Source organism: Penaeus japonicus, unplaced genomic scaffold (assembly GCF_977035675.1).
Source record: "Penaeus japonicus unplaced genomic scaffold, GWHDUDI00000001_assembly GWHDUDI00000001, whole genome shotgun sequence".
Taxonomy (NCBI): Eukaryota; Metazoa; Arthropoda; class Malacostraca; order Decapoda; family Penaeidae; genus Penaeus; species Penaeus japonicus.
In genome coordinates this window covers 5,554,259-5,566,758 of record NW_028234403.1, presented here as the reverse complement: position 1 = coordinate 5,566,758, position 12,500 = coordinate 5,554,259, and the positions used below count along the sequence as shown (strand labels likewise).

The window sequence follows — 12,500 nt, the reverse complement described above, 5'->3', positions numbered from 1 at the left end:
TATAAACTAATAATATTATCTATCTACTTTAAAAAAAAATATTAAAAAAACACTCCCCATAAAAAATACTTTTAAAAATTTAAAATAACTTTTCACTCAATATTATATATAAACACTCACAATATAAAACAAAACCCCACTTTTTAAATCCAAGTGTGTGTGTGTGTGAGGTGGTGGGGTGTGTGTGGTGTTGTGTGTGTGGTGTTTATAATAATATCTATAAAAAAAAAAAAATTTTAAAACTTAAACTTTTTTCTTTTATCTATATTTAATTAAAAAAAAAAAGGTTGTGGTGTGTAGTCATAAAAAACCCAACCCCAAAAACCCCACACACAACTCAACCCCTCACACACACACTCAAAACACAAAAAACTCAAACCCTCAAACACACACACACTCACACACAAACACACTCCACCAAAAAACACACCCCACACCCAAACCACAAAACCATCCACCAAACACACACACCAACACCCACAACACTAACACAAACAACACTCACAAACACACACCACAAAACACACACACCAACACCCCTCTCAAACACCACACACACCACACACACACCACCCCCTTTCCCACACCACAAAATCACCAAAAACCCCAAAATCACCCACCACACCACTCAACACCCTCACACACACAACACACCATATTATATAAAAAAAGTGTGTGTTATGTGTGTGTGTGTGGGGTGAGAAAAAAAAACACCACACCAACTCACAAACCCCTTTTTCACACACACACTCCCCACACTCACACCAATCCACACACACACCAAAACACACAACCTAACCAAACTCCACCACCCACAAAAACATAACCCCACACACCCCCCCCAAAACAAAAAACCCCCCAACACCCAACCTAACACCACAAAAACACAACAACTCACACCCCTTTCAAACCACCACAAATTTAATCAAAAATAAATCTTTTATAAATTTTGGGTTTTGGGGTTTTTTAATAATTTTTTAAATTATATTTTTAAAATTAATTCCAAGGTGGGGAAAGGGATGTATATTATCAAATGGGTTGGTGGTGGGTGTTTGTTGGTAGGTAAATTTTCCAAATTTCAATCCTTCTTTTCTTCTAAAACATATTTTTTAAAACAAAAAAACACAACAAATGCATATAAAAAAGGGAACACCCACGAACACAAAAAAAAACACACACAGACACACACACACACACACACACACACACACACACAAATATATAAATCAATATATATCTATATATATATATATATATATATATATATATATATATATATAGTATTATATAATATATATATGTGTGTGTGTATGTGTGTGTGTGTGTGTGTGTGTGTGTATATATATATATATAATATATATATATATATATATATATATATATATATATATATATATATTTATATATGTATATATATATGTATATATATATATATGTATACATATATATATATACATATATGTGTATGTATATATATATATACATACACTCACATATATATATATATATATATATATATATATATATCATTTGAGAAGAGAACACACACTGAGAATGGAACGCACTATGAATAGAACACACTGAGTATAGAACACATACTGGGAATAGAACACACACAGAGATAATTGATCACATTTATGAGAGATCACACTGAGAATAATACACACACTGAGGATGAAACAGTATGAGAACACACTGAGAAGAAAACACACTGGGAATAGAACACACAATAAGAACAGAACACACTGAAAATAGACCACACTGTGAACAAACATTAAAGAAGACAACATACTGAAAATAGAACACACTGTGAATAGAACACACACTGAGAATAGAACATACTGAAAATAGAACACACACTAAGAACAGAACACATTGTGAACAAAACACACTGAGAAAAGAATACACTGAAAATAGAACACACACAGAACACACTGAAAATAGAACACACACAGAACAAACCACACTGAGAAAAGAATAGACTCGGAAGAGAACGCACACAAAGAACATAAAAGAACACACCTAATTCAAAAGAGAATACATTCTTCTAATTCTACCCTGAACGTAAAACCGCCCAGTAGTGTTATAGCCAAAGCACGCCATCCGCTTTCCCGAACGGCATCTTTGGTAGTTTCTTGTTTCACTGTATTTTCGCCTTTACAGCAGTGTCATATAAAGGCGAAGAATTACGGAGCACACTGATAACGATGTAGATAGAGTATCTAAACCTAATTGCTAGATGTTAATATTTTTCTTCGTTAGCATACGAAATCGTAAAAAAAAATAAAAAATAAAAAAATAAAAAAAAAATCTACACAATATTTTTTTTCCGGAAAAATGCTTAGCCTTTGTCCATTACCTGAGTTAAGGTTGTCAGGTTGTTTTATTGGAAATTATATGGTTGTTAAATACTCATGCATATATAGTTCTGATATTTTTTAACTTCGAATAATTATTAAAAGGAATGTTGTTCTCCTTTTATATGTACGTAAGGTATTAAGATTGCATATAGTGTTCTCCTGTTATACGTGCGTAAGGCATTAAGATTGCATAAAGTGTTTAGACGCTGCAGGATGTTGCTATTGATCCTGCATTGATAAACTTGTTCCATGAGGTAGAAAGGAGGCAGTCCTCCTTTTGTCTGTATCCGGAATTCATCTATGTACATATCGTCGAATCGTGATCGTCTGGCTCTAATATTTCTCTAAAGAAACCCCTCTTACGTAGAATAGGATTTAAAACCCTGATTCCTGTATCCTTTGCCATGAAATGAAAGACAAGGATCTAATGCGATATGTACTGTCACGGCATTGTACCTCACTCCTCTCGGTACTGATAATCCGAGACCTGTCACTATTGGACAAGGCGTGGCATTAGTATACATTGCACAACTGCATATCAGACAAAGAGGTCCAGCGTGTGGGCAGTACACACACCACTCAAGAAACTGTGTGGGCAATGAGATCAATGCAGTAAATGTGGGGAAGAGAGAGAGGGACGCGAATAAAAGAGGGAGACGAAACGTGTAATAATGACAAGGACAAGAGTCAATATTTTCAGTGGCACCGAGCCTCCTGCAACGCCAGGCACTTCGCTCTCTCACGCACTTAGTCACGCACGTACTTAAACCTTCTAGACACCTTCACTTTCCTATGCACCCGAAGATGCAATTGATAAAACATCACTGAGAAGAAGTGGCATTGATTAAAACATACAATAAGGAACAAAGGAACTCGCATGCCTTACACTACCCCCCCCTCGCCCCCCCCCCCAAAAAAAGGAGATAATAAATAACAGAAAACTACTACATAAGAGCAACACGAAAGATAATAAAAGAACTACTAAGGCAGCAGACAGACGGGAAGCGCAAAATACTCACTGGCAACTGGACCAGGACCTGAAGACTTGCTTTCCTCTTCTGTGGGAATAAGTATGTTAGAAGGGTATGCCGAACTACGACTGGTGACAAACTGCTAATCGTGAAGCTTACGACGTGGATAACAATGTTAACTAATATTCATCCATCTGATTGGATGAGGAAGAAGGGTTTTGAGACAAGTTGTGGCATATTGAGCTCTTCAGTTCAGCTTAAGGATTCGATTTCTCAAAATTTTCTCAAATATTTTAATCTGAAAAGGATCATGAAACATACACTTAAAGAACGTTTCATGAAGCGCTAGGATGCCATACGAAAATGAAATAGAGTCTAAGGCATTACTATTACTCAAAGCTTCGATCTCCAGAGCTCCTTCCCGCCACAGAACTCAATCAAACTACAGAAGAGTGTGCAGAACATTATGACTAAAACGCTGTGACAATTCACAATAGACAAGTGAAAGCCTTCAAACAACCTTATAGGAACGTAGAAGACACTCATTTCTAGATTTCAAGCAATCTTAGCTTTCTCTAGATTCCTCTCTCTCTCTCTCTCTCTCTCTCTCTCTCTCTCTCTCTCTCTCTCTCTCTCTCTCTCTCTCTCTCTCTCTCTCTCTCTCTCTCTCTCTCCTACTCATATTCAACAAGGCACCTATCTTCACCCTCTCTTACCCATAAAACTATCCTCAGCATGAAAGAACGAGAGACAGATGCTAACAACTGCAGCCACTTGAAGGATGATGAGCGTGGTGTCCTTCAGAGCCTCCCATATCAGTCTCAGGAAGGACTTCGGGGACTTTGGAGGAATCTCGTTCGGGCCGAAGACCTCCCGACGGCGCAGGAGGTCCTCGGTTGAGTTGGCAATACCTGTGGAATGGAAGGAGAGGTGGAATGATGGTGTTTTATTCTTATGACTTTTTGTTGTTGTTGTTGTTGTTGTTTTTGTTGTTTTTTGTTAAGATTGTAATGTAATTCATTTTTGTAATAATTATTTGTAATATGATAAAACTAATTTTGTCGATAAAAAATCGCACACACATGTACAGTAATGGACCTTTGATCTTTTTTTATGCCACATGGACTCCGAATGAATAAATCACGCAGGTTTAAAAATAAACAATACGATAAATAATTGCAGTGCATAACTCGCAGTATTGTTAACTGAATTTTTCATGTTGTTAATCTACTAATCAATAAGAAAACATCATTATTCTAGAACAGTTTGTCGAACTGAATTCTCATTTTCAAATTTGCTTATGTATTTTTTACTTGCATTCTCATACATGCGTGAAAGGTCTTTCTTGTTCCTTCAAACTGTTTATTTTTTTTCTCTCTCTCTCTGAACGTTTGTCTTTGTTTTCTAGACCGCATTTTGAGACCAACGCATTGTTTTGATATAAACAAACATTACAGGATATAGCAATATAGCCAAAAGGAATATGAATTCAGTATCAGTAATAAATGGTTATGGCACTCATATTAATCATCAAAGACCGGCAATGTCAACACCATCTGTGCAACTCATTAGTCACCAGGTTGAGTTACAGCGTTATCTAATGAGCATTGTCAGCATTGACGGTGGAGCCATCTGTTGGCGGCGGCTGATACAGCTGAGAGTGGGAGTTACAGCAGAAAGCGACTACAGTTACTCTTCCTTGTATTTCTTGCCTTGTCGAGATCTATATCTGCTAATGTATTAGAGACTGTCGTGCATTAGCAAGGGTCGTGTGTAGATATATATCAACGGGTTCCGCATGGAAAGGCGTTTCAACAGGTGATGTCAGAGGGTCACGTAATCGATAAGAACATCAACAGGTTCGTGTTAAATAGTGATGTAATTACGTAGGCTTGTACCAATATACGAAAATAAAGTCTGTTTTTTCTTACTTTACGAGTCGTTATTTAGGTCACGTTATGACCGAGTCCCTTTGACAATAAAAATCTTAATAGTGTACTTCTATTAAAGTTCGTACATATATTGTCCAATATGTACACACAGCATATGTAAAGTCCATTAAATGTATAGTATGAGCAGTCGAACATATTCATGGGTAAATATAAGGAACACGTTCAGAAACACGACCCCCCAGTAAGCTTCTCCATATTCTTTGCAAATATCCACGGATCGTCTTAATCATTTAATGCAATGTTGTAATCACGTGCATGGGGATTAAAATCTATAATAGGGGAAAAGTCACATTATCCTAGTCTAACTTTTCAAAATATATGTCAATGACACAAAATGTGAATGCCAATTTGCATTTATTCTTTATGAAAACTATTTGAATATTTTCGGACTTTTTTCTTATGTTAAGTCCAACGAGTTCAAGAATCCTTTTTTTCAACGGGAGTGTCATAGACCACTCAAATTAAGCCATTGTAAAGATGTTGATTGCAATGATATCAAAAATTACATCGATGATAATCAGAGTTGCTGATGTGCAATGTGTCAGCAGTCCAGCTTTTATGCCAACCGAGTGAGGATCATTATGCTTATCCTTGAGAAGGGCATTATCTTGCCGATCTCCTTCGTGTTCCTGGTCTTTCGTACGATTCCCATTCCTTGATTCCACCGGGGATTCTGTTTCAGGATAGGTAGAAAAAAATAACCGGAGAATAAACAGTGTATGCACGAATTCATCAGTAAGAAATCATTTATAGATAGATTGACATTTATGTATCGAGATAAATATATATGTGAACGTATATGTGTATATGTATGTGTGTATGTATATATATATATATATATATATATATATATATATATATGTATATATATATATATATATGTATATATATATATATGTATATATATATAAATATATATATATATGTATATACATATATGTATGTATATGTATATATATATGTATATACATATATGTATGTATATGTATATATATATGTATCTACATATATGTATGTATATATATGTATATATATGCATATATATGTATATATATGCATATATATGTATATATATACATATATATGTATATATATACATATATATGTATATATATACATATATATGTATATATATGCATATATATACATATATATATACATATATATGTATATATATACATATATATGTATATATATACATATATCTATGTATATATACATTATGTATATATATACATATATGTGTATATATATACATATATATGTATATATATACATATATATGTATATATACATATATATGTATATATACATATATGTGTATATATACATGTGTATATATACATATGTGTATATATACATATATGTATATATATACATATATATGCATATATATGTATATATACACATATACATATATATGTATATATACATATATATACATATATATATATATATATACATATACATATATATGTATACATAAATACATACATATACATATATGTATGTATATATATGTATATATATACATATATATGTATATACATATTTATTTATTTACATATATATGTATATATATACCATATATGTATATATATACCATATATGTATATATATACCATATATATAGATATATATATATGTATATATATATATTCATATACACATATATAAATATATATATGTATATGCATATGTATATATATATGTTATATATATACATATACATATATACACATATATATATACATACATATAATTACATATGCATATATATGTATATGTTTATATACATATATATATATATATATATATATATATATATATATATATATAATTTCTGGTATACTTTAATTTTCTTTATAGCTATCCCTGCGAAGTTTCAATCCATTTAAGTTCTTTCTATTCGCATTCTAACTCTACTTCCTCATCCCTGCGAAATTTGAACACGTTTACGCACTTTTATTTGCATTCTTTCTCAAAAATTTTCCTACGTAGGAGACACTGATGATATTCCTATCCCATAGAAAATGATTGTAAGACATTATATTCACTTAAATTTTGAAGATTCATATAAAACCAACATCCTCCAGCGTAGACCGGTTCAGCTCTGGCATATGGTGATTTGTCACTCTGAATGTCTTTAGATCACGTGATCTTCAGTGACCAATAATAAATATAAGTTAAATTCAGATTTGGTTGTAGGTGAGGGAGCGTTTGCTTATTCTCATAGATAGGTCTCTATGAAAATGGGATTAAAAGTAATTAACTGGATATTGCTATACAGTCTTTGTTAATAACCTTGCCTAAGGTTAATGCGGTATCTAACTTTTTTTTCCCAAAGTTCCAAGAAAATTGAAGATGTACAACTGGATGAAACAGCTTTTAAATCATCCTCTCTTTATGTGATGTGCGTTTAATGAATAATTTACATTAGATGCTTATATAGATGTTTCCTTATAATCGAGCAACGCCAAAACAAGATGGAGAGCTGTTTTAATTAACTACTGTAATTGCCCGTCTCAGAATTATTGCTTTGTTAAAGCATGACAGAAAAAAAAAACGTGTTTATACTCAAGCATTGATGATATATGCAGTGCGAGTGGCTGGGAATTAGAAATATAATGAGTTTGTAGCCCCTTCTGGTTGTATGATCTGATACGAGTTTGTTAGTATGAACACAGTGAGGTATTTACCATATTGTGGGGGAAAATATTGATTTTGTTAGAAATTTACGCTATTTTTATTTTTTTTCAGTTCTGTCTCAAACAGATATAGATTATTGAAGGATGTTACACGTTCTAATAGGCGTTACAGGCTGGTTAGCAAAGTTTTAAGTTAATCCGACAAAGAATTTCAAGAGCAATTTGAAAGACTAGGGAATGCCGGTACACGCGCGCGACCGTGTCTTAGTAAAGTGTGTATATATATAAACATTCATAATACACATATACGTTTTGTGTATATGATTTCGTTCAACATACTGTAAACTCACATACTCATCGACATATAGGAAAGAGGGAAAGCGTGTATGTAGCAACGTTTCATCCCAGTCTCATCACATTACGTTAGAATGACGACCTCGAAGTACCATTAATTCTTCACTACGATATATTTATATTCGCTGCGGGAAAAAAAAAGAGAGAAGTCTCGACCTGTAAGAACAGTCAATATCGACTAACGCAGCACGCCTCGCGTTGTCACTCGCTCGAGAAAATGACCCATCGAGCCGGTTCAAGCAAGATTATGCGCATTCCCCTTCTGACACACGAGTCTAGCTCCCTCCCCGTCGCGGAATTTAGAACTACGTGTATTTTCAAGTCTACGGAGCTATGGCACGTGTGATTACGTAGGCCTCCTTCTGTTTCTGCCACGGTTTTTTTTTTCTTTCTTTTCTTTTCTTTCTTTTCTTTTCAGAGAGAGAAACGCGATTGTCCAAGAGCGTTCTCGTGGTTCTTATTACTGCCGGGTAATCATAATTCCAACATCGATTACTTGGTCGTAATAGCGAGTCCGACCTCACCTCCCGGAGCTCCAGCCCGGGAACGTGTCATAATCCTCCAGGGGTGACTCATTTGTTATATTGGGAGTGAGTGAGGGTAATAATTTTTATGTGGACTTTGACCCTTTTTTTTCCCCTCCTTCCGCCGTGATTTAGGTGAAGTGATTATATATGTTGGATCCCCATTGTCGAGTTTTGCTCAGTTCCAAGTTGATTTGCATGTTATCCATTTTTTTTCCAATGGCAGTTTACTCCACTACAAAGCTACTTAGGATCTTCGACAAAGACTCGCACCGTGGGAGAGATTCCTCCACCAACGCCAATAGGTTTATTCAAATTCCCTCGTGTAAGGATCTACAAGCTAAACGATCAATTACGGGGGGGGGGTTGCTGCTACAAGAGAAACCCCATAAAGAAAGCGAAAATACGAGAGCGGAGGCAGGACAAGAGCTGGCGCCATTCTCCAGAGGCCTCACACATCACGGCTTGTGTACAAATCGCAATACGCGAAGGTCGATGAATGCTTACTCCCGGCGCCGCCACATACCAACGCTTGACCTTGGGTTGTGCGGTTCTTGATCCGAGTGACTCTGGGTGTGTCTAAGGGCCGTGTGGCTTATGGCGGCCTGTCACGTGACAGCTCAAGTCCCTAGCGTATACAGTACAGTACAAGCGAATGTGCATACGTCACGTTATTTAATATACGCACGGCATCTAACATGCACATACTTTTACACTGAAAAGCTGTCTTTTCGCCTTCTTACAAATATACTCTCTGTTATAGGTCCGTTATTTCATGCATGCATACGTAATCATGACGAGTATTTCTTGGTGGTGTGCGTGCCTAAGTCTCCACGGTTGGCTGCTGACAGTCGTAACTTATAATAAAGGGATTATATATATATATGTATATAATTATATATATACATATGTATATGTATATATATACATATATATATTGTTTATATATACAAACATATATATATGTTTGTATATATATCACTCTCTCTCTCTCTCTCTCTCTCTCTTATATACATATATATATATACATAAGTATATATAATATATATGTATATATACATATATATACATATATTTATATATATATGTATATATTTATACATATATATACATATATTTATATATATATGTATATATTTATACATATCTATATCTATCTATCTTTATATATATATATGTATATATATGTATATACATCATATACATATATATATATATATATATATATATATATATATGTATATACATCATATACATATATATAATATATATATATAATATATATATATATTTATGTATATATACATATATATACATATATACGTATATATATACATATATACATATATATACGTATATATATACATATATACATATATATATGTACATATACATATATACGTATATAGATATATAAATATCTGAGTATATAAATATATATATATATGTGTGTGTGTGTATACACATTTATCATAAATTTATATATATGTATATATATACATATATGTATTATATATATGATATATATGTGTTGTGTATATATATATATATATATATATGTATGTATATATGTATATAAAATGTACATTTTTTATCATATATACATAGATATGTATATATAAATATATATATACATATATTTACAAATATATGTATATATATATATATAGTATATATGTATATATATATATGTAATATGTATATATATACATATATGTATATATATATATTTCTGTGTATATATGACGTATAATGATATATATATACATATATATATATATATATATATATATATATATATATATATATATATGAGAGAGAGAGAAAGATTTTATACCCTGCAATACATCTATTACACATGGACACGATCAATAAAAACTGGTTGTAGTTAAAGAAAATTTGAAAGATTTATGTGTATGTTTAATATTTGATTATCACAAAGACATACATTTCTTTAAATAATTCTTGCGTTATCCCCTATACAAACTGAAATGGTTTTATCTCATGATCACTGACATTTCTGCATTCGTGAAATGACGATATATGTAGACATGTAGGATAACCGTGACTGTAATCATGGTGCATGATTGTTTTCGTTGTTTTTAAATGCGAAAATATTTCATACACAGTCCATTTTTTTAGCGATTCCATCTCATCAAAATACTTTCTGTAAAAAAAATTAGTCAATTAATTAATTTAAAAAAAAATAATAAAAATAAACATCACCAAGCGAATGATCACTCAAGAACGTTTCTTGAAAAAAAGTATGTGATATTTTACTAAACAATTTCAGCGCAATATAACAACATACATTCTTACACGTACATAACAAGGTGACCGTTCTAAGAAGCGAGAATCTATACGAGGGTGCATACCAATTACACATATCTTATTAGGCTCATTATTATATGTTTATTCTTATAAGGATAACTTGTATAAAGAGTTAGTGATGTTATTTTGAACATATTCACAGAACCCGACTCTTTAACACCGATAGAAATATCAGTCTTGATATTTCTGCAAAGAGAATATAAAAATATCAGTCTTGATATTACTGCAAAGAGAATTCGAAATATTTCCAAAACCATCTCATTCTATATAAGGAAAGGCTGATATAGAACACGCCACTGCATTGCATTTGTTTTTCGAGTTGTAGGGTAAATACCACGAAATTAGCATGCGATGTGATAACGATTTATTTAAAGAGCCTGAAAGGGACTTAGATTAAAATTTGAGTTAAAATTTGAGATAGGGGTTGTGTGTATATGTGTTTGTGCGTGTATGTGTGTGTGTGTAGGTGGGTGTATGTGTGTGTGTGCTTCTTTTTGTGTGTGTATGTTTGTGTGGGTGTATGTGTGTATGTGTGTGTTAATGCGAAGCTCAGAGCAGTGTTGTCAAAAGTTATGACCGGAACAAGGAAAGTAATGAGAAAGGGACTACCATAGCACCACGACTTAAAAGACAGTCATTTCCAACAGCTCGGTTGAATATACTCCTTTTTCTGGTGTTTTACCTAAAGTCAAACTGTTGCACGTCTGTTTCACGAGCATTGGCATTGCACTGCAGTCCAAGACATAAAAGATCAATTTAGATTGCGTTTTCTGATATCCCCTCACGAATAGCTTCTCGCAGCTGCTGGTCCATTGTTTTTACTTCCCTCATGTTGTATTGTTATGGCAACATGGAACTACATGAATCGAAAGTAATAAAAGTATGCAACACTTTCATCCATACTTCGTAAAAAAAAATGCATTTTTCTGTGGTCATTGTTGTTGTTTTTTAGTATCAAAGGTGAAAAAGGGCATTTTCTATGGTCATTGTTGTTGTTTTTTAGTATCAAAGGTAAAAAAGGGCATTTTTCTATGGTCATTGTTGTTGTTTTTTAGTATCAAAGGTAAAAAAGGCATTTTTCTATGGTCATTATTGTTTTTTAGTATCAAAGGTAAAAAAACATTTTTCCATGGTCATTGATTTTTAATGTCAAAGGGTATTTTCCAAGCGTCATAGATCTAAAAGTGCTATTGCTAACAAAGGCTAATGTTTAGAAATTAAAAAAAAGGAAAAAAAATACTTATGAACCAGTAATCGAGTGTTTTGACTGCGAGGTATCAAAAGAACACACCGTACACAGTTGCAATAGTAAACAAGGCCATGCACTATACACGATTCAGTTATGACATAACTAAGAACT

The 12,500-nt window shown here is 32.8% G+C and overlaps 1 protein-coding gene across 2 annotated transcripts in view; it reads right to left on the bottom strand.

The window, feature by feature from the left end:
* Positions 1–12,500, bottom strand: part of LOC122261198 (plasma membrane calcium-transporting ATPase 3) — a 70,814-nt gene that overhangs the window by 30,578 nt on the left and 27,736 nt on the right. For both annotated transcript variants that reach the window (XM_043028739.2, XM_043028741.2), the window contains exons 2-3: positions 4,048–4,242; positions 3,380–3,418 (exon numbers count right to left, since the gene is read on the bottom strand). In XM_043028739.2, coding sequence (XP_042884673.2) covers positions 3,380–3,418; positions 4,048–4,242 — 234 coding nt within the window. The remainder of the gene's footprint in view (positions 1–3,379; positions 3,419–4,047; positions 4,243–12,500) is intronic.